The 24,450-nt window shown below is 39.9% G+C and overlaps 1 protein-coding gene across 10 annotated transcripts in view; it reads left to right on the top strand.

The window, feature by feature from the left end:
• The window catches only part of LOC139757015 (uncharacterized), a 294,829-nt gene extending 275,931 nt beyond the window's left edge, over positions 1-18,898 (top strand). For all 10 annotated transcript variants that reach the window (XM_071677054.1, XM_071677062.1, XM_071677006.1 and 7 more), the window contains one exon: positions 15,907-18,898. In XM_071677054.1, the coding sequence (XP_071533155.1) occupies positions 15,907-16,750 (844 nt within the window). In that variant the 3' untranslated portion in view covers positions 16,751-18,898. The remainder of the gene's footprint in view (positions 1-15,906) is intronic.
• The last annotated feature ends 5,552 nt before the right edge of the window (positions 18,899-24,450 follow it).

The raw sequence follows: 24,450 nt of genomic DNA, 5'->3' as shown, positions 1-24,450 counted from the left end.
TGCAAACCACAAAGAACTGAAATGCTTCCAAGATTAAAAAAAAGGAATCTTTTAGGCTTTTCTTTTTTTTCAAGACAAAATAGACGAGTAAGAACCGGAGCTAAAACATGGGCGTAGTCCTTGAGGACACGAGAAGGTAACCCATGCTACCCACACCCCTTGTCCACTTGATACCCGAGGTAGAGCTTGGCACACCACGAGTAAGGACAGTTATAGGGAGCGTAGGTTCAGGAGGTGGTAACGACGAAGGATCTTGAGATCAAAGACAGGATCCATCTTGGGCTTAAGAGGGTATCTCAGGATCAAGGGCAGGATCCAAGGGTGCCAGAGCCTGGCCTTAAAGGCCTTTTAAAGCATCGTGGTCCTCATTCAACTCGGATGTGACCACACATTTCAGTTTTCCAACAGTCAAAGCCAAAGAAAAGCCATTTTGATATCAAAAGCATTTTTTGAGAACTATTTTTTCCCATGCAGCGCCGTGTTACCTACTTGCACTTATATAAAGTACTTTAAAATGATGTCAACAAACTGAAGTCATATGTGTCACAGAGGAATTCAAAAAGTATTACCCGATACAGACGTACCGACTAAGATACCTACTTCACAGACATATCGAAGTTACTTCATATCTTACAAAAGAACAAACACTTCACACCACATACATATCGATGGTAACCAAACTCCTTAAAGCTCAGACAGACGAGAAGGTTGTGTTACGACGAACGGACACCGAGGCAAGAGGTTAAGAGAAGGTACATTGATGGCCCACCAGGTTTTGCATAATCGTAATCCAGAGACGAGCTGATAGGTCGCTTCACAGATCACAGCTCCACCCACAACTCAGAGTACGTTAAGGTCTCACAGAGACGACGAATCATTAAGGGCTCAACACACAGAGAGAACTGAGCTGCCTCAAGTGAGTGTGGTACATTAAGACCAAGGAATACCATCGTGAGGTCCGCGTGCTGTATACTGATTGGTACGTGACATCCGATAGACTGTCACATTATCACACTATGGTAAGTCTATCTACCAAGGAGTACCAGGAGAGCTTCAGTGGTATAGTGTGATCGTCTCAAGATACGAGAATCCAGACAGTACAGGCCAATTCTGCGTAAAGGTAAGTTTCTAGAAAATGTCAACTTAATCCTAATTGGTACAGATAACGTAAGTAGTAAGAGCACTGGAAACAGGTTTCTTCATTGGGAATTTTTCCTCTGTTACTGCACAGGAACTATGTCTAATCTTGTATGCTAAGATGTGTTAAGCATGAGTTAGTTGCATGTGATAACAAGTTTCAGCACAGTGAAAACTACAAGTTTAAGGGATGAAACATGTTTCGTTTGGCCTGTGATTTGCAAAAAAGTTTCCTACTCGTATATCATTTCAGTGTAGCCTTGAGCCTGCATGATTAATATACCCATTTCAAAATTCTTTTCATCATATTATGTAAGTTGCTAACACAAAGAAATAGCTTAATCCCACAGTGTTTATAATCTGATAGATCAAACACATATCTTTATTGCTTATACTTCCAAGTTATTAAAACATCGCCTTTACTGATCATTTGTACATTACTTAGTTTTGTTTTAACAGAGAAGCATCAAGTGTTATTTCAGAATATGAGAATACAAAACAAACATGAAATTTATCTAATGAATGTGACAGTAAATCTAAAAAAAAAAAAAGTCATTAAATGCATTTCAGTCAGTAGAAATACTCTTCTTTTTTTTCTAAGAAGGAACTTACATACGTAAGATATGTCTCAACTAAATTCACGACCTTTGTTGAACGAAAGGAGTCGAGACCTCGAACACCATCCTTCGTGAAATCCAATTAAAGTAATATAGAATCTGGTTCGACATATAGACAGTTACGCCTCTTGTGAAAGTGCTCCGTTCTGCATGTTGAAATAGAATATCATGCACCTATGTTACATATATATATATAAACTTGTTCGAGGTATGTGGGATCATATAATTCTCAGTAAGTCGACCTCGTCCACTGGGCGGGACCAAAGGTCAAGATGTGTAATGATGCTGTGTATATACCTGTGTGGGGCGAGTGCTAGACACCTGAGGAGGAAGCATTCTGTGTCCTAACTATTGAGGATGCATTCTGGGCATGAGGGATCTCTCGATATGAAGAACTGATATTTTTTCGTGTTAGAGAGATGGGTTGTATCCAGATAGCAGACGAGAAAGCGTAACTCGTACATACCTGGGGAAAGTAGTTTCACGTTGATGTATGTATGTTAGAGTCGAGTTTAAGACTGGGTTGAGAGGATGGTTGTTTACTGCCCGCTGATACATTACGGTGCGTATTTATATTTGGTTAATGTCATGTTTGATGAGGGAGTAAGAATGTGTAGGTATGGGGTAATGTAGAGTGAATAAGGGGGCAGCTACATATTTTCACTGAGGATTACAAGGTACCTTATTCAGTATGGAAAATTATCATGGAAACTCGTTCTGCAAAAATCAAATGATTTTATAATTTCATAAAGAAATATCAGTTGGGGATGGGAGGCCTAAATACATGGGTTAGTTACTGCTGTTTGCTGATGACACAGCGTTGATGGCTGATTCAAGTGAGAAACGGTAGAAGCTGGTGTCTGAGTTTGGGAAAGTGTGTGAAAGGAGGAACATGAGAGTTAATATAACAGGAAGGTTATCAAGTACAGCAGTGGAAGGACACAGGTTGGATGAAGTCTGAATTTGAATGAAGAGAACCTGATGGAAGTGGCGTTTTAGGTACCTGGGAGTAGGTATGGTTGCAGAAGGAACTATGGGAGCTGAAGTAAGACTGTGATGGCAAGGGAGCTAAGGTCCTGGGCTTAATGAGGAGCTTGTGAGAAGTTAGGTCACTTTTTTTGAGGACAGAGATGGGTATGTTTGATGGCATAGTAGTGCCACCGGCGTTGTATGGATGCAAGGCATGGGCCGAAGCTAGATCAAGACGACGAGGGAATATGTGTTGGACATGCAATGTCTGAGGACAATACATGGTGTGAGACGGGTTGATCGAATATGAAATGACAGGGTAAAAAAGACGAGTTGCAGTAGGTGTATGTATGCATGAGAAAGCAGCAGAGTGTATAATGAAATGGTTTGGACATATGAAGATGAGTGAGGAGAGGTTGACAAAGGAGGTATACATGTACGAAGTGGAAGGAACATGAAGAAATGGAAAGCCGAAGAAGGGGAAGGATTGAGAAATACTGTTTGAGTGTTCGGGGCCTGAACACGCAAGAGGGTGTGAGGGTTGTGGGATAAAGCGAATGGTATGCAGGGGACGACGTGCTGTCAGTGGTAATATAAAATTGTTGGAGGAAACAACGGAAAAGCATGTGAGGCTACATGACGGCTGGGAAGAGGAGAGGTATGAATGATTACATATATATATATATATATATATATATATATATATATATATATATATAAATATATATGTTATTGCCCTAGGAGTCCCTTCTACTCTTATGAAGCTCCTGAAGCAATCAGGAAGCTGGCCACGTCCACTAATCGAGATCACAGGTCATAAAGTATCGTAGTGTGTGTGCGTCTATGTGTAGAGATCGCAGGGCAATTATTCTGTGTCTTCTTTATGTAGTTGCATCTTGGGCATTAAGGGTCTTGGGGTATGTCGAAACGGTGTTTGTAGCGTTATAGTGAAGAGTGATGTTCAGAACATAAGCGGGAGAGTGCGACTCTCATGTGTCTGGGGAGTGTGGTTTCTGACGGGTGTATGTTTGGTGGGTCGGATCTTAAGAGTGAGTTGGGAGATCAGTAGTTTAACGCTGGACGGATTATATCCGTGTGTATATGTTTTGTCAGTGTTATAGTTGTTGGGATGAAGGGATCTGTGACAAGAGGTGACTGAAATGCGAGAAAGAGGTTAAGCTTTTTATTTCTACTTGAAGGATGATGGTTAGTTATAGAGTAGTGTGGGTGGAAGAGGGTCTAGTGCTGCTGCATAGAAGTGAGCGCCGAGCATGTTGAGGTGGAAACGTATTGAGTGGATCTTCGATTCATTGTGAGTGTGTTGATTATCTGTGGTTGCAAGTCTCCCAGTGATTGTTCTGAGTACACTTCTTGATGTAGTTTGCAACTTTATTATATTTTCTTGCTTTTGAGAGGGCGGAAGACCAGGCAGGTGAGGCATAGTTTGAAGTGGAGCGAATTTGTAGAGGACGTTGAGGGATTCCTTGCTCATATCTAATGCCATTTAATGTTCTGAGGGCATTTACTTTGTCTGTGGAGTGTGGCATCTGATGTATGTACGCCTATTGGGACAAGAGCCGGGATGGCGACTATTTAGTACCTGTTCGATTATGTGAGTGTATATGTGTTTTGTTAGAGTTGGAGGGATGTGGTATGTGTAAGTAAAGGCTGGTGAAGTGTAAGACAGGAGCAATCTTTTTGTTTCTGTTTGGGACTTGTTGTTTAGTTATGGAGTAGTTTGGTTGGGATGGGTCTAGTGCTGGTGCATGTGGATGAGCACCGAGCATGTTGAGTTGAGACCGTATTGAAAAAACACGATTGGTTCCCAAGTGCACTTTCGTGCAATGATTACATGGTTAGGGGAGATACAAGAATGAGATAGAAAATGTAGAACAGTCAGTTTATACAAAGAGGAGATGGAGCTAAGACGCCGTTGGTACATAAGTGTTTTCAGTTGGAGGTGTTCGGGTCTGCCACTATGACTGTCATAAAATTTTATTATGTGGACAGGACAGGGAACGGTTTAAACATTTTGCTTACGACAAAGCTATTCACTTTGTAAAGACCTTCGCTAATATTCATGTTACAATTCTTTGTGTATTTAATAGGAGAAGATTCATTTATATTTGTCATATTTGAGTTAGCGCTGCTCCAATCAATACAGTGGTCATAATTTTCTAACGATTAAAAAAAGCATTTGATTCATGTAATGTTCTTATACTGTACTTACGTTGCTTAAGTCTAACACAGATATCCTTACCAATCTGCCAAATGTAACACATAAAGCTTTTAAAAGGTATTCTGTAAACACAGCCTGCAGAATATTCTGGCGAGTTTTGATGAAGATATTCTTAATATCATTGTTTGCTGAAGGCTAAATTCACATTAACGGATTTAAGCAATCTGGGGAGTAACAAAATTATCACTAAATTGGAAAACTAAAAGATTCTTGGTATCAAGGGGACGTTTGGGTTTAACTGTACGATTATTTCTTTGCAATCTTAAAGAGATTTATGAATGAAATAACTAGGATACTTTAACCTGACCCAACTGAATAATTTTCTCAAATTCATCATCAATAGATTCTGGACTGCCTATACGTAATGGCCTTAGGAACATCGACTGGAATAATGATAGTTTAACTCTGTCATGTTGAGCTAAATAATAATGAATATGAGAATAAACATTAATGGGTTTTCTACTCATGCTAGATAAACAAGTTTCCATCCCTATGGATCATGCAGTCTAAAGATGGTAACACAATAATTTCCACTTCCACATAAAATTTGATAGAGAGTAATATATCGTTAAGTGAAGAGAGAAATGTTTGTAGATTTTTCGTTTGTTGGCCAAACACAGAGAACTTCATCTACGTACCTAAACCAGGTTGCCTTAGAGGGTAAGATATCCCTGAGTCATTTTGTTTCAAAGATTCCATGTAAAAATTACTTAATACTGCTCAGAAATTTGGTGTGGCTTTAAGTAAACCTCTTTCACCAGTGTTAAGTAATCTTTGAAACAAAATTACTCAGGGATATCTTACCCCTCCAAGGCAATTTGGTTTAGGTATGGAGATAATGTTCTTTGCTTTTGGCCAACAAGCAAAAACTTACAAATATTTTCCAGTCTACTTAACAATTTAGTACCATCGATCAAATTGACTGTGGAAGTAGAAAATAATTGTATGTTACCGTTTTTACTCTATATGGTCCATAGGGTTGGAAATATGCTCAAATTTAGCATATACAGAAAATCCACCAATGTTTACTCTCATATTCATCATTACTCAGCTCAACATGACAGAGTTAAACTATCATCATTCCAGTCGATGTTCCTTAGGTCATTACATATATGCGGTCCAGAATTTATTGATGATGAGTTTGAGAAGACATTTTCTCTTGGATCCAAGTTAAAGTATAGTAGATCTTTCATTGTTAAAGCTTCTCAGTTGGCAAATAAATAATCTTATAGAGTTAACCCCAAATTTCCTCTTGATACTAAAGAGTCTTTTAGTATTCCCATTTAGTGGTAATTTTATGTTACTCCCCAGGTTGCTTAAATCTTATAATATGAATTTAGCCTTCGGCAATAACAATACTATTATGAATATCTTAATAAAGAAAATAGTCGTCAGAATATTCTCCAGGCTATGTTTACAAAATACCTTGTAAAAGCTGTAATATGTTGTATATTGGGCAGTCAGGTAAGGATATCTGTTAGACTTATGCAACATAGGTGCAGTAAAGAATCAAATGCTTTGTCTAATCATGTTAGAATTTTTGATCATTGTCTTGGAGTAACGTAATCCAGTAATTAACTAACTCCTTGACCAAGGGAAATATCCTTGAAATTTTTCTCTTTATGACCATTGTCTTGGAGTAACGCTAATCCAGTCATTAACTGTTACTGATTGACCAAGAGAAATATCCTTAAAAGTTCTCTCGTTTAATGCACAGAGTTTGAATATGAATATAAATGAAAGTCTATACAAACTGGGTAACTCTGTCATAGGGCAAAATTTGTAAACGGTTTCCTGTCATGTTCACATAAAATTTTATGACACGCATGATGCCAGACCCAAACACACCAACCAGAAACACTTGTGTACCAATGGCGTCTAAGCTCCGTCTCTTCTTAGCATATCAACTGACTGTCCTAAGTCCCGTATCTTATTCTTGTATCTCCCCTGACGATGTGATTATTACACGAAAGTGCACTTGGAAATTATCGTGTTTCATTTTCCTCGTGGTTATCAGCAAATACTAGATCACGCGCACTACTGTGACCTACTGCAATATATATATATATATATATATATATATATATATATATATATATATATATATATATATATATATACTCAGAATCCCTTATCCAGTTCTTGCAGCTACAAGGATACGCTACACTCAGTAACAGACGGAATGGACTCGTTCTTTGACGAAAATGTACTATTTCGATAGCTGATGATGAATCCAAACAGCAAGAGACCATTTCGTCCTTTCGAGGCTGTTTGTGATAGTAGAAGAAATCGGGATGTCAGAAATGGGGGCGATAAGAATATTAAGGCGTTTAGATAACAAAGCTAAATACTCGAAAATATTACATGTAACTAAGAAGGTTCAGTCAAATGTTAGTCGTAGACTTCAGGAGAATTATTTACCAAGTCTATGACTACTAATCTATTCCGTATGTTGTCCATCCTGTTGAAAGATAAACGTACCTCACTTACATTTTGAAAACGCTTGCTCATTAGTTCTTGTTCATGACTGCGAGCAAAATATGACAAACCAGAAAAGGCGGTTTAGATCGAGATCATCAAAGTCTTTGATAGTTCTGGCTACCTGTATTGAATTACAATCTAATCTCTCTTTTTTTTTTTAAAGTAAATAGATTTAAGTCGTTTGGTCATCTCTCATAGACTTTGTTTCTCAGTCTGGGAACCATCTTGGTGGCTCGTCGCTATGCTTTCTCCATTCTGCCGATGCCATTTCTCATATCGGTTCAGAAAAGACTAATCGCAATATTCCACGTGAGGACGAGCTAGTGGTAATGTAAAGTGAAAAGAGGATTTCCTTGGACTTAGATTCTAAAGTCCTACCTATGAACCTGTGTTTAATGTTCGCCTTTTTTTCTTATTGCGTTTATTGAATACTTATATATTTTAGGAATCAAAGATCATCTCATCTAAGTCTTTTTTTGCCCCGTTTTTCCTTTCGTGGCTTATCAGAGCTTGGACTTTAGCTTGTCTTTCCGTTTGTACTGTAAATACGTAAATCTCTTCAGTGGTCGATATCCTCGGTCGTTTACCACTAGGTAGTCCAGGCCATCAGTTTGTCGACGTTAAGTTTTAAATCCGTAGACATTCAGATTTTGTTATAGAATTTACTCCCCAGCAAAGTATCGTCTGCGAATATTGATATTCTATGATACAACCCATTATAATACAACCCATTATAATACAACCCATTATAATACAACCTATTATTACTGTCACTGATACGTATGAGAGCTAGTCCCAACCGCAATCCTAGCTCTTGTTAACTCTAACCAGTCTGAGAGTTGGCAATCAACCAATACTCTTTGTTTACGACCATCTAACCAAGTCTTTCTAACCATCGAAGTACAACCCCATCTGTACCATGCAACTTAAGTGTTGATAGTAACCTTAGAGGTGCGACTTTATCGATAGTTTTCTGAAAATCTAGTCTGATGACCTCAGCCGCTGTATTTCTATGACGCATGTCGACAATATCAGATTGGAAATCAATTCGGCTCAACAGACACGAACGATCTTCGTCGAAAACCGTGCTATGATCCACTAAATGATGCTTTGTCCCGAATGATACTTTTCATAGGTTTACAAACTACATAGGGAGTTGAAAATGAGAGACAGCTTGCCGAGTTGTGTGCTGGAAATGGATTGCGCATTACTGTATCATGTCTTAAGTGACTGCCATGCAAAAGAGAGTGATGGATGTGAATGTGAGGAGAGAGGCAGGCGGTGTGGACGTTTCATATATCCTGGTGAATGAAAGTTGGTCGTGACTTTAGGAAATTATGAGAGGAAAAATGGCATGGGTGGGAAGAAAGAAGGAAAAGTCAATCAATATGTAAAAGGTGCTTGTGTGCAGAGATAACAAGAGAGATTGAGTAAAGATTGGCGCAAGGTGAGAGTAAATGGAGCAAAGGGAGTGAGCGAGGAGTGGAATGTATTTAAGGTATACGTACCTGCTGTTGCGTGTGGCATGTGGGAGGTGGGCATGTAAAGAAGGGTAGCGAGGGGAAGTATATGAGGATGTTAAGCTTCAAGTGAAAGAGAAAAGAAGTGTTTAGAACTTTTTGCGTGATTTAATGATCAAACCTCAGAATGGTTAGACGTAACAAGTGGTGTGCCACAGGGATCATGCTTGGCACCGTGGTTTCATTATCAAATCTCTAAATTTGCGGATGAAAAAGTGAAAAATTGAACGACTGCAGCTTCAAACTGACAGACAAACCGATGGACTGGAATGATAAGTGCAAAATTTTACATATCGGCAGCAAAAATGTAAAAAGCAGACTACTTTAAGAAATTCTTTTGAGCAACATAAAGTCAGTGAAGGAAAAGACTTCGATGTAATAATCTCTAGTGACCTACAGACAAGCAGTGCACAGAAACAATGAGAAAGGAGAATAGAATTCCTGGACTCGTATGAAGAACTTTCGAATTTAAGTCTCGGGAAATTAGCCATACTGTTTACAAACTAACAGATTTGTCCTCATAGTGAATATTGTGTTCAGTTTTGGTCACATTACTTGAGGAAAGACAAACAGAATGGCGAACTACGAAGATGATTCCCAACCTGAAAGACAAATCCTACGAGAGTCGACAAAAAGAATTGAATCTATTTAACTTAGAAAAGAGAAGGTTTAAGAGGGGATCTAATACAGGTATTCAAAATCATTAAAGATTTCGATTTTTCCGATCTAACAAGCTACTTAAGGATAGATTCGTGTGATATCATTCGTAGTAACGGATATAAACTCGTGGACAATAGTTTTACCTCAAATGAGAAGAATTTTTTGTTCAACAGGATTGTTAATAGTTGGAATCATTCACTGATAAAGGACTTGAAAGCAGTGCATATTAGATACGTTAAAAGCAAAGTTGATAAACATTTCGCTTCGAGTCCACGACTGACATTATTTGCTCATCCTATTGCCACAAGAGTGTACAAGTTTACAGGCTTTCCTCTTTAAAGATCTATATGTCTTTCTACTCCTGGCGCGATAATCCACGAGTTTCAGTTCTTTACCACCATCACAAACAGCTTCGTTGGAACCCAGTTGGTCTATTTGCCGTTTGTATTCAGTTGTATTCACTTGAAGAATGCATGTGATCACGAGATGAACAAGAGAGAGCGACAGGAGGTCAAGAGGAAGGTACGGTAGATGAAACCGAGGACAAATGAGAGAGAGTGTGAGAGATTATCGGTAAATTTAAGGAAGAACAGGAAAGTGTCTTATAGGGAAGAGATCATTCAGGGGAAAACAAAAGAACAAACGAGATCGTCAGGTGAAAGAAGCAAATGGGGAGGTGATAAGAAAAAAAAGGGTGAAAAAAAAGATAGAGTGAGTATTGCGAAGGAATACTGAAAGTTTGATAATAGTGTGCGGATGTGGGGGGGACGGGTCGGTATCTAGAGTGAAAATGTTATGGCGAATGTTTTGGTGAAAAGAGAAGAGTTGATGAAAGTGCTGCATGAGATGGAACATGAAAAACTGCAGAAAGGAGGGATAACGTTGTGGATTGGTACGTGCAGCGCAAGACGAGGTGCTTGAAGACTGACACAGTTCCTGCATAGTTCCATTATTTAAAGGTATGGAGAACAGAGATGAACATTGGATTTACTGACGCATACATCTACTGACTATACACGATAAAGTGAATGTGACGTTAGTGACTGAAAGGATAGAGGCATGCACATTACATCTAACTGGAGAGGAGCAATGTGGCTTCAGGAATTTACTTAATTTGGAAATGGAAATACTTAGATAAAGAAAGGGATCTGTAGGTGGCATTTATGGACATGGAGAGAGCGTGTGATAGGGTTGACAGAGATGCCTTGCGGAAGGTGTTACGTACTATATACGGTGGTTGGGAAAAGCTGCTAAGGAAAATATAGGAAAGATGAAATTAGGAGAAAAGAAGGGCGAGTAGTTCCAAGTAAAGGTTGGTGTGCGTCAGGGGCTGTCTTATCTGTTCATGGATGGAATGATAAGGATGGTGTATGCAATGGTGTTGGAGAGAAGGGCAGTTCTCCTATATGCTTGAGGTGGGAGGGGCTATGGAGGTGGGTCAGTTGCGGTTTGCGGATGATACGGCTCTGGTTGTAGACTCCAGAGAGAAGCTTTAGAGGTTGATAATAGAGTTTGGGAGAGTATGAAAAGAAAACGTTGGGAGTTACATAAAGGGAAGTCGATGATGAATGGACTAAGGGAGAGTTTTAAGGGGAAACTGAAGAAATTGGAGTCCTTTAGGCACCTGGGCGTGGACACCACAGCAAATGGAAGCTAAAGTGAGTGATACGGTGGGAAAAAAGGGGTAAAGATCCTTGGTGCGTTGAGGACTGTGTGTGAATGGAGAGATCAGTGTCTTTTAAGGCAAATGATGGTATGTTTTAAGGTCTGATAGTGACGGGTTGTTATATAGAGGAGAGTTTAGTGGACTTGAATGCAAAAGAACTAAGGTTAGAAGTGTCTGATGACAGTGTTCGATATGAGGAGAGTTAATCGTGTAAGGAATGACAAAGTGTAAAGTATTATAGTTAACCGCAGTCTGACTGGAGGAGACGTGGGCAGGGTGGGCTGAAATGGTTTCGGAATATGGAGAGGATGAGTGAGGGGAGGTGCTGACAAAGGGGATGCATGTGGTGGAAGTGGAGTGAGTAAGGAAGAAATGAACTCCAAGAAGGAAACAGAGTGAGTGAAAGAGGCTTCATGTGTGCCGGAACCTGAACATTCAGGACGGTGAGAGGTGGTGTGCATAGGAGAGAAGACTAATGTGATGTGGTTATATAATAAGGTATGGCAGTTTGGCTTGTTCATCCCTGGCAGCACTTTTATTCACACAGCAGTGTTTCCATAAACACCATCCTCTCACACTACGCTTAACCTTCCTCCTCTGAATACTAAGTTGTCGTTTCCTGAAACTCCTCCTTCTGTCTCTTCCCTGATCTGCTACCCAGTCTTGGTCCTGTACAGTATTACACTCTTCGATTCTATTCTTTGTGGAATTATCTATAGATGTTCCAGCCACCTCAATTTTGAACGTTTTATATGTGTAATTATCGGCATAATCATTTTTTTTTAACGTTCTCGATTGTTTATATTAATCTTAGTCTTTAGTAATATTTCTTCTTAGTGTTCCCATTTCTGTTGCAGTTTACTTATCTTTCGTCTCTTGATGTAGTTATAGTTTCGTAGTCGAATCTGTACGATCTGCTGTGTGTGTTTTTCTTCAGATACAAATTAAGTGTTCGTGGTAATATTAGTTCTGCTAACCCATATTATTCAATGTTTCTATTTTTTTTTTTCTATATCTCTGCTTTATTAGCTTCTGAATATTGCTTTTGTCTCTGTTCCACCCACAACAATTGGTATATTTTCTGCCGTTTCTCACCACTGTTATCATCTTTGTCGTAATCACAATCCGAAAATCATGTTCGTTTCGACAGAAGTAAAATTGTGTTCGGGTTTTCCTCCTATCGTTTCCCAGGGACACACGTCCTAGGGATGAGCTGAGGATGACGTAGAACGTTTCCTCTGGTGTTCAGTCCAGAGGAAGAACTGAACAATGAGAACGAAATGAACACTCTCCTACTTCACTCCCTCATTAATATGAATCTCTTGAACATGTTCAAAGTTATTTTTTTTCCTATGCACCCACACACACACACACACACACACACACAGACAGTATATACAACCATTTTATAGATGTTAATAGTTCCCTATTTTATATCATTAATAGCATGTCTGTGATCGATATATTTTTTTTTTGAAACTCAAGTCTCCTTTTTCTCTGTATGTAGATGGTCCATTTATAGAGGCATGGTGTATTCTTAGTGATTTTTTAAAGTTTGTTCGGTTATAATGATTATGTAGGTAGTACTTCCCCTTTTTATGGTAACCTTTGCTACCGACTATAGAAATATGCTGTAGTTATGGTTCGTATATTTCTTCTATGGAAGCTTCTAGATATTTTTTCTTTTGCAATTTCTCTGTATTCTTATTTTTGAGACTTTCATATTAATCTATTCTCCTTCCAGTCGTAAAGTTGATCACCATTAACTTAACTTTAAATCTCAAGTGAAAAAAATGCTTTAACATCTTTAAATCACCCAAATTTTGTTTTTCTTTTCAAGTCAAAATACTTTACAAACTCCCAAACTTTATTTTCAGTTTCAAGTAGTACAAATGCCTGTTCATGTCCACCACAGTTACTTTATTCAGTTCTTGTGTAACGTAATCATCAACTGTTCCATTACAGTATCATTGAACACATTTAGCAAATTCATCACGTCACGTCCGTATATTGTTCAGTTCCTGCTTCTGTTTTTAGTACCTGGAGGATTTTTAAAAGAAATTTCCACTTATTGTTTCTTGTTTCCTAAATTTTGTCAATTATTTTTTTAATCATTTGTGCCATTGTTTTTTGTTTTTTTTCATCGTGTAAAATCCCTTTGCTATTTTGGATGTATATCTGTCATTTTTCTTCAATGCCTTCCTTTTGATTTCTTCGTCAATTCTTTTCATATTTCCTCTTTAGATTTGCTTCCCATTTTCTAGCATTTTATATCTCTTTGGATCGCCCTATTTCCATCTCCTCTCTAGTGTTTCGTTTCTTAACCACATCAGCCTTTTGTCTGGCGCTACTCTCGTTGGCTTCCTGACTAGGTTCTTCATTGTACCTTCCTCCCAGACTCTCAAACAGGATCTTTACCTAAAGTGATATCTTCTGTTATTACTTTCACCTCCGTCGTAAATTACATCCAGTTTTCTCTACTCTATTTCCTTCGCTAAAGACAATTTCTTCCCATGTTTCTACTTGGCGTTCTTCATCGACTATCAAGTTTTTGCAAAATGGATTCTTTTTCACAGTTCTTGCTCTTATTTTTCCTCATTGCCTTTGCATCACTTATCATTAACGTGTGTCCAGTGTCTGTTCTCTTTCCTTACACGAGATCAACCAATCAGTCTGCCTTGATCAAGAGTTTTAACAAGATACAAATTGGATACCGTGGTTCTTCTTCACACGGTCAAAATCCATAGACATGATAGTCATTAAAAACAAGATACACCAGAACGATATAAGTTTAGGTAACATTCATTCATTACTCTTTATTCGCTTAATGACGGAGACGAAATGAATATTAATTTTCCTTCGTTCACATCTTCTTCAAAACGTGTGATGACATCTTAGATATTTCTTGTGTTTGTCACACATGAATCAAACCTTAGATAAAAATCAAGAGCAAATTTTCCGTCTTTATCACTACTTTCATCAACAAAACGTCAGATAACAACATTTTACGATGTATACTTTTCTTGCTAACTCCTCCAGTTAGGTCACTGGCTATCAGCCTAAATTTAGAACTGGGTAATACGATTTTTTTTTTTCTTCATAAAATTGTCGCTTTTCTACCATGAATAAACCCGACTGAGGAACAGTAGATTAATCCGGATTCATTATGCAACCCTCCAACTAATTTTTGTGGGGCATGCTGCTGCTGCAGCTTTAAGGTCTGCGCTGCAATCAGTACCAGGGAAAGGATGGACTCTTCTGAAGTGACACTTTCTTTAGCGATGTATCCGCACATGGACGGAGTCTCGTAAAGCTTATGTCATGTAAAGTTTACAGTTTCACCTGTCCATCATTAGCTCACTAATTACTTCTATTCATCTGCGTGTGTCGACACGCACGGATCCCTGATCACTACACCTTCGTGTTCTAATTCGTCTCTGAGTGTCAGCAGCAACATCCACGATGTGCCACTTTCCCTATATGTTACGTCTTTGGACTCCTGCGGTGTAGCGGTTAGCATTCATGACCGTAACGTATTCAAGGGCCGCCCACGGTCGAGAGCATAGGTTCGAATCCCGGTTACGGCAGTCGGTCCACAGGTAACCTAGCTGTTCATCCTCCACCAAGGGGTTGGTTCGATTAAAATGGGTACCTGGCTCAGGCTAGGCATCGCATGTTAGGGAGTCACATGCCTCTGCGTGGTTATATCATCGTCAGTAGACGGAGAGGAGTACAGCCTCACTGAGGAACTTCTCTCTCCCTCGCAGGAGTTCGTCATCTCCTTGTCCCTCGATGCTGCAGACGCCTCACTCAAGGGCTCCTGTAAGACTGTATCAGATACGTAGAGAGAGAGAGAGAGAGAGAGAGAGAGAGAGAGAGAGAGAGAGAGAGAGAGAGAGAGAGAGAGAGACAGACGAACTGAATGAATGTATAAAGTTCGAAGTTCAAGAAGTCCCCACATGCTTACAGGTGAATGAAGTTCAAAATAAGATAGAGTACATTACAGATGAATGAAGTTCAAAATAAGGTAGAGTACATTACAGATGAATGAAGTTCAAAATAAGGTAGAGTACATTACAGATGAATGAAGTTCAAAATAAGGTAGAGTACATTACAGATGAATGAAGTTCAAAATAAGGTAGAGTACATTACAGATGAATGAAGTTCAAAATAAGATGGAGTACATTTATATAGAGGTGACGTAAATGTTATTCACTGTCGATCACATGATGGCAAAACTTTCATGAGATGGTTCGTATAATTAATTCTGATATTCTAATCTACAAATTCTATTCATTAATCACTGTATAAATATTTTGCTATAATCCGTCCTTCATGTGCTTTAATGATTTCATACGTGCTTGAAACGGTTTATATCCTCAACTATTCGTTGTACTGACACTCTAGAAACAAAGCTAAGTATGAGAATCTTAAGATTAATCTCAAACCTATTTTTCTTGTCTACAGAATTGTTGTTAATCATATATATATATATATATATATATATATATATATATATATATATATATATATATATATATATATGCAGATGTCAAAGTGCATCATTTCATGGACGTCATTACACTGTTTCTAACATGACAACTTCTCTTTCCGCAGGAGTACGGGAAGACGCAGTTCGGAGAGCGGGCTAGGCTCAGATTTCTGGGGCCGGAGCTCCACGCCGGGCGGATCCCTCACAGACTCTGGTATCTTTGGTTCCTCCCGACAAAAGCCCATCAGAAAGTCTCGCAAGCCTCGGTCTTGGCACCCCTCACCATATGCCTCTGATGACGAAGACGACCTCTTATCACGAGAGGAGAAAAAACAGAAGATCAAAGCCGAGATCTCGCGCCGAAGGCAACAGATAGAAGAGAACTCTCGTCTCCACGAAGAACTACTTCGTCTCGCGCGGTTGCGGGAAAGTGCCGAGTTGGGTTACTCAGATCCTAGATCCTACGGGCCTTATGATCAGAGTCCGCCTCAGTCCGCGCGCGACTCTACCACCAGTGTCTTACGGTCTATCGACGAGATCCTTCGGGACGCCCGTGACCCATCCTCTGGGTATTACAGCGGCTACTCTCCCTACAAACCAGGAGGGTCGCCGCCAGGTCGGTACGGTAGCTCCCCCGGGGCTCGAACTTCTCCCCGTCATTACTATGGGTCTCGCGGTCCATCGCCCTCCCATTACCCCATGACGGAGGAGGACCGATCCATGGCCCGTCTTGCCTCCACCTTCCAGAACGATGAATTCACGGGCGCCCTCTACGAAAGGCTGTCGGACTACTCTCCACTCACGGCCGACAGCTTGAGTGATAGCATGAGTGACTTCACCCCTGCCATGCCCTTACTCCCCGACATGCCGACACGTTCACGAAAGTTGTTAGAGGATCTAGGGAGCTCGCCTATCACTAGTCAGACACACAGAGGCAAGTATGACATGCAGAGAAGGTACCGGAAGTAAGTGATGTTGTGTGTTGTGGTTCTCGTATTTGAGCTGGTGGTGGTCGGTATTGTCTCTCTCTCTCCAGACCTGTCGTATGCTAGAAGTGTCCCACTAAAACAAGCAATATTATACACTCATGAAAAAAAAAGATTATAATATTATCAATAATAATAATAATAATAATAATAATCAAATATGGTTACAAGATGATAACAGATATCTTGCACATCATCCATTGTGATAACGACAGAGGGCAAGTCTAGTGCACTTAAACTAAATATAATAAAACAAAAATTTGCGAAATATCCTAAGATTAGTACCTCAAATTTGACTTAGTTTAAGAAGTGTTGTAATACAGCTGGTTCAATGTCATCCTTCTTCTCCCTGAGGATATATGGAACTTCCCGTGGCCTGTCATGTGATGATATATTTAAACACAAAAGAAAGAGATATGTCTTATCGTGTAGCGAGTGGAGCGCCATACATGAGCACCTCGCGATTATATACAGTAATGTCTGTCCCCCACTTCCAGTACCTTCCAAAAGTTAAAAGAAATAAAACCCAGTTGAATAGGTTGTGGGAAGGCGGCACACAGCGGGCGAGACGCTGCAGGTGACCGCATATATACACACACACATATATATACACACACACATATATATATACATATATATATATATATATACATATATTATATATACTCGCCACACTTTACCTTGCTCTCCTCCCTCAGTTATTGTGCCTTATGTCCGTACTTAGCAGAACAATTCGTTATAACATTTGATAAAACTTTATTGAAGGTTGAATTCATCATAATTTCTTTCCCCTCGTTGTGAGAACGGACGACCTATTTATTCAACCACACCTAATTACGTTTGAGAAATATATACGTAGAATCTTCCATCGTTACATGTTTACCATTTGACAAACCTCAAATTCAGATTAGTTTCCAGCTAAAATCGAAGCTCTTTCATCGGGTATACAAAGACAAAAAAGACGAAAAACTAGAAAAAAACTAAAAAAAAAAAATAATATATATAAACTGCCAATTGATTCCAACAAAGAAAACGGATTGACTGTGTCAATCCTCGCATTTAAGGAACTCCCACCATTTGCGTCCCCCATGTTCTATGATGACATCTTCCTACGACACCATCCATGTTTATTTTGGACTTTTGAAATACCTTAGGTCATCATACACTCAAAGATTTCTTCCCATGGAGGATGTTAAGGGGATATATATATATATATATATATATATATATATATATATATATATATATATATATATATATATATATATATATATCCCAAAGGGAAAGACTTTTAGACGCATGGTCTATGGGAATCCTTTTTCATCCTGTTCTTGTGTTCAACGGTGTAACTGGTGTACTCATCCCAACGTATTTATAAGTCTTATCCACCGCTGTACACACTGAGGCGCAGTGGGGGTGTGTGTGTGTGTGAGTGCGCGCGCGTCCAGATCGGGCTGGCTGGACCGGGCTGGACCACTCAGACCGCCGCGGGGGCCACTGGTGTACCGAAGTGGATATTGGAAACCCGCGTTGCCACCGCGGAAGGTCCAGTTCGCGGTGGCAGCGACGCGTGCAAGGCGGAGGAGACTCTTGAGAGAAGCCTCTCTACGCCGGGGGAGGGGCGGGGTGGTCTGGTATCCTCTCTTCTTACCAAATTGTGGGTCAAGTCAGTATTACCTGACGAGTGGGAACGAACGGGTGTGTCCCCCCACACCCCTTTTTGCGGATACCTTAACTAAGCGGGTCGTTGAGCTGCTATTGTCATTTGTAGTTAGAGGAGGGCGTGTGGTGCACAGCGCTAGGCGGTGGAGTGCACGGAAGGTGTGGCTAGGGGCTGGCTGGTCCTAGGGATTCAGCCTAGGGTCTTCGTGCTGCCCAGCCCTATGCGCCACACGCCCGGTAGGTACCATGCACAACGGGCCATGGCGTCAGTTCTGCTGGCTGTCATTTCGGAGCTCCACTGCCCATTACTTCAGTGTCAAGCACAGTCTGTGTTCCTCCTGCATGTGTCTTTCTTGCTTCTGAGGACAATGTCTATGTCACTGTACATTCCATTTCATTATATTTGTTCATGGCATGTAAACAATACAAATTGTTGTTGACCTTCAAATACATCATGTTATTTAAAAGACCTTTGGTGTTTCTCTTGTTAAGACTCCTACACCATGTAAAATTAGCGGACGGACAGCCACTCACTTCGATTAAATTCACCACGCTCTTGCCTCTCGGTCGCTTGTGTCATGTTCACTTCAGGTGTGCAACGCGTCTAGTCCCTCTGTTGTCGTCGACCACAACAACAGCTGGACAGATGTCCCTCGTAGCTAACTCAACCGTTCATGGCATTCACAAACGCACTCTCAGACCTAGTTATGAGTGGCTGGCTGCTCCATCTCCTGTTAACATCACTTTAGATTATCTGCTTTTTCTGCTTGAATGGCATTTGATCAAAGCTATATATATCTTCTGCCAGAAAAGAGGCCATTCTATAAGTTTCTGTATAGGTGACACGAACAACTGATACATTTTGTGGAAAGAAAGAAATAATATAACTAAATGCATTCCAGGAATTGTCGATTGCATTCTCCCTGTAATATGATGTCAATTTACATGGACCAATTCTTCATGATATGTAGAGGTTTATGATAGAGATCTGCCCAAACTGCCTTTATCAACCATTATGCCCGAAACTTGAATGTAATGGGGGAAGTGAAAATGACTTAAAATGATGGGATATTATAGAAACATGTCAACACATGAATGAGCAGGTAGATAATGAAGTGAACGTCCACACGTGTATGTATATATATACATAAATGTATGTGCATGTGTATATATGTGTGTGTGTGTGTGTACTTCATTTTCTACATCAAACACATGACCCTGATAATACAAGAAGGCGTCCCCGGAGGCTTTTACAATATACCCCAATAAAGGAGAAACGTTATAACCTCTCTCTCTCTCTCTTTCTCTCTCTCTCTCTCTCTCTCTCTGACATCTATAAAGCATAGCTGTTTTCTTCCTGTTGCTAGATGGGTGGGGGGAATGGGGGATCCCTCTTTTTTCTTCTTCTTCTTCTTCTTCTTCTTCTTCTTCTTCCCCGCTTCTGCATATTTTTTCTTTTTTTTTGTTAGAGACACAAGAGATGATTCTGACTGTACAGCACCTTAGTGTAAGGAGTCTGCAGGCTGTGAATGTTGTGCGTTCTGCAGTGGAAAACAAAAAATCCCCCTCCTCCTCCCCTTTCCCTCACCTCCCGATGTAGAGTATGTAGGTTGACAGTGTCGTCTTCTTCCTGTGCCACTGTGGGAGGGAAGGGTCGATGGCCCTTCTTGACCAGATTAGAAATAAAAAAAAAAGGCAAAAAAAAAAAGAAAAATGTGTCCGTTTCGTGTAACTCTTCCTCTGTTGCTGCTCGACTTTAGCGAATGGCTATACTCTATCCTAGATTAATATTGTTCTTTTGTTTCTTCATGACGCTGCCATATATATATATATATATATATATATATATATATATATATATATATATATATATATATATATATGAACCGTCTCTCCTCTCCTTCATCTTTCTTTCTTGTCAAAGCTGCTGTATTTAATGTGAGTTAATCTGCTTCTGTTGTTTATTTTCGCCTCGTAGAAGTGTATATGTCATGATGGCCACCTTGCCTGTTGTGTTGTGTTAAGGTGGAGCTCTGTGCCCTCAGCCCAGTGTATGATATATATATATATATATATATATATATATATATATATATATATATATATATATATATATCAAGGTCAATTCCATTTATAAAGAGAGTAGTGTGTATATATATATAGCAGCTAAACGATATATATAATGTTCCAAGTCTTACACAAATCAACTGAGACGGTGTATCTATGTGTATGCTATTTGCTAAATGATCTCGCCAGAGATAAGAGCTGGTATAAGGACAGAGGAAGCGACATGGAACGGACACGGGGAAGATATGTAAAGAATAGATAGATAAATATGTATATAGGAATTCCTTACCTATATGCCAGTCATGAAAGGGGTTTTGAATATGTCTGGTTAACATGAATAAGTAAGGGGGAAGACTTGAGGTGTTGGAATAAGTCTGTCAATACCATTACTCGAAAGATTATATAATATATAATACTGAAGGCGATATTCTCAATTGTAACGCCAATGTTTCCCTTGCCTCAGTACAAGCAGAAATATTGTGGTTAAAAATGATCTTCTCATAAAGCCTAAGTATGGAGATGTGTGTGAGTGTTTACTATAGGGTAGGTTAGAAGCCTCTCTGTAACTGTGTAGATGTCAGATCATGAAATCACTGTTATATATTCACTAAAAGTGATTGGCAAATCAAGTGATTAACTATATATATTGTTATCCATTCATTGACTACAGAACGCACACACACACACACACACACACACACATATATATATATATATATATATATATATATATATATATATATATATATATATATATCCACACAGTTTTATCGATTACGGCTGCTAATTCAGCATTACTATAATCATTACCCCAAGATAAATTTCTGAGAACAGAGCCCTGGTGTTGCCCTGAATCAAGAGGTCCCTCAACCCAAGGCGGAACTACTTACAGGAGCAGGGAACTGTGAACGCCTTATAGTGACATGTTCTTTGACAAGACTCTAATGCCAGTGATACAGTGTCGCCAAAGATGACTTTTCATATGCGGTGTAACCACACACATATATATATATATATACACACACACACACACGTGTGTGTATATGTGTGTTAGAAATTTAATGTTTAAGGACAATATGCAGTGTGTGGTGGTTTGATCGAGCAAGAAAGTAAAGTTTGAGAGATGTGTGGTAATAAAAAGAATGTGGTTGACAGAGCAGAAGAGGGTGTGTTGAAATGGTTTGGACATATGCAGAGAATGAGTGAGGAAAGATTGATAAAGAGGATATAAGAGTCGGAGGTGGAGGGAACAAGGAAAAGCGGGAGATGGAATTGGAGGTGGAAGGATGGAGTGAAAAAGATTTTGAGCGATCGGGGCCTGAACATGCAGCAGGGTGAGAGGCATGCAAGGTACAGAGTGAATAGGAAAGATATGGTATACTGGGGTCGACGTGCCGATAAGGACTGAACCAGGACATGTGAAAAGTCTGAGGTAAACCATGGATAAGTCTGGGAGACCTGGATGTGGAGAGGGAGCTGTGGTTTCTGTGCATTACACATCACAGCTAGAGAATGGATGTGAACGTATGTGGCCTTTCTTCGTATGTTTCCTGGTGCAACCTCGCTCTCACAGTGGGTGGTGATGCTGTTTTGTGTGGGGCGGGCTGGCGCCGAAAATGGATGAAGGCAGGCAAGTATATGTACACGTGTGTATATATATATATATATATATATATATATATATATATATATATATATATATATATATATATATATATATATATATCTCCCTGGTAACAGGGGAGAAAGAATACTTTCCACGTATTCCACGCTAGGCGTAGAAGGGGACTAAAGGGGATGGGAGCAGGGGCCTAGAAACCCTCCCCTCCTTGTATTTCAATGTCTAAAAGGGGAAGCAAAAGGAGTCAAGAGGAGAGTGCTCATCCTCTTCGAAGGCTCAGATTGGGGTGTCTGAAAGATGTAACCAAGATGAGAAGAAAGGACAGATAGGTAGTATGTTTGAGGAAAGAAAGCTGGATGTTCTGGCTCCGAGTGAAACGCAGTTCAAAGGTAAAGGGTTAAGAATGATTCTTTAAAGTCTTAGGAGTATAGTCAGGGGTTCGTGCGAGGACAAGAGCTAAGGAAGGAGTAGCACTACTCCTGAAGCAGGAGTTGTGGAGTATGTGACACGGTGTAAAGAATGTAAATTCTAGACTGATGTGGGTAAAACCCAAATTGGATGGAGAGAGATGGGTGATTATTGGTGCTTATGTACCTGGTCATCAGAAGATCATGAGAGGCAAGCATTCTGGGAGCAGCTGAGTGAGTGTGTCAGCAGCTCTGATGCACGAGACCGGGTATTAATGATGGGTGATCTAAATGCGAAGGTGAGTAATGTGGCAGTTGAGGCTACAATTGGTGTACATAGGGTATTTAGTGCTGTGAATAGAAATTGCGAGGAGCTTGTGGATTTGGGTGATGATAAAAGACTGGTGATTGGGAATACCCAGTTTAAAAAGACACACACATAAGTATACCTATATGAGTAGGAGAGATGGTCAAAGGGCATTATTAGATTACGTGTTAATTGATAGGCGTGTAAAAGAGAGATTTTTGGATGTTAATGTGCTGAGAGGGGCAGCTGGAGGGATGTCTGATCACAATCTTGTGGAAGCGAAGGTAAATATTTGTAGAGATTTTCAAAAAGAAGAGACAATGTTGGGGAGAAGAGAGTGGTGAGATTAAGTGAGCTTGGAAAGGAGATTTGTTTGCAGAAGTATCAGGAGAGATTGAATGCAAAATGGCAAAAGGTGAGAGCCAATGACGTGAGGGGATTGGGTGAGGAGTGGGAAGTATTCAAGAAAGCAGTGATGGCATGTGCAAAAGATGCATGTGGCATGAGAAAAGTAGGAGATGGGCAAATTAGAATAGGTAGTGAGTGGTGCGATGATGAAGTAAAGTTGTTAATGAAAGAGATGTATAAAAGAAAACGGTAGGAGGTCAAGAGGAAGGTGCAAGGGTTGAAAAAGAGGACAAATGAAAGCTGGGGTGAAAGAGTATCATTAAACATTAGGGAGAATAAAATGATGTTCTGGAAGCAGGTAAATAACGTGCGAAAGACAAGAGAACAAATGGTAACATCGGTGAAAGGTCAAGGGGGGGAGTAAAAACAGGTAGTGATGAAGTGGGGAGATGAAATATTTTGAAGGTGTGTTGAATGTGTTTGATGACAGAGTAACAGATGTATGGTGTTTTGGTCTGGGTGGTGTTCGAAGTGAGAGGGTCATGGAGAATGGTTCGGATAAGAGTGAAGAGGTAGTGAAAGCTTTGCGGAAGATGAAATCCGGCAAGACGGCGGGTTTGGATGATATTGCAGGTAAATCTATTAAGAAAGGGGGTGATTGTGTTGTTGATTGGTGGTAAGGATATTCAATGTATGTATGGATAATGGTAAAGTGCCTGAGGATTGGCGGAATGCATGCATAATGCTACTGTACAAAAGCAAAAGGGATAAAGGTGAGTGTTCAAACTACAGAGGCATAAGTTTGTAGAGTATTACTGGAAAATTTTATGGGAGGGTATTGATTGAGAGAGTGAAGGCATGTACAGATCACCAGATAGAGAAAGAGGAGGTGGTTTCAGAATGGTAGAGGATGTGTGGATCAGGTGTTTTCTCTGAAGAATGTGAGAAATACTTAGAAAAACAGATGGATTTGTATGTAGCATTTATGGATCTGGAGAAGGCATATGATGGGCGATAGAGATGCTTTGTGGAAGGTCGTAAGAGTATATGGAGTGGGAGGTATGCTGCCAGAAGCAGTGAAAAGTTTTTACCAAGAATGTAAGGCATGTAGTACGAGTAGGAAAAGAGGAGTGTGACTGGTTCACAGTGAAGGTCGGTCTGCGGCTTGGGTGTATGGTGTCCCCATGGTAGGTTAATTTGTTTATCGACAGGGTGCTTAGGGAGGTGAGTGCTAGAGTGTTGGAGAGAGGTTCGAGTATGCTGCTGGGGAT

Source organism: Panulirus ornatus, chromosome 2 (assembly GCF_036320965.1).
Source record: "Panulirus ornatus isolate Po-2019 chromosome 2, ASM3632096v1, whole genome shotgun sequence".
NCBI classification, from domain to species: domain Eukaryota; kingdom Metazoa; phylum Arthropoda; class Malacostraca; order Decapoda; family Palinuridae; genus Panulirus; species Panulirus ornatus.
The sequence above is the reverse complement of the archived record's forward strand: the minus strand, read 5'-3'. Positions and strand labels throughout refer to the sequence as shown.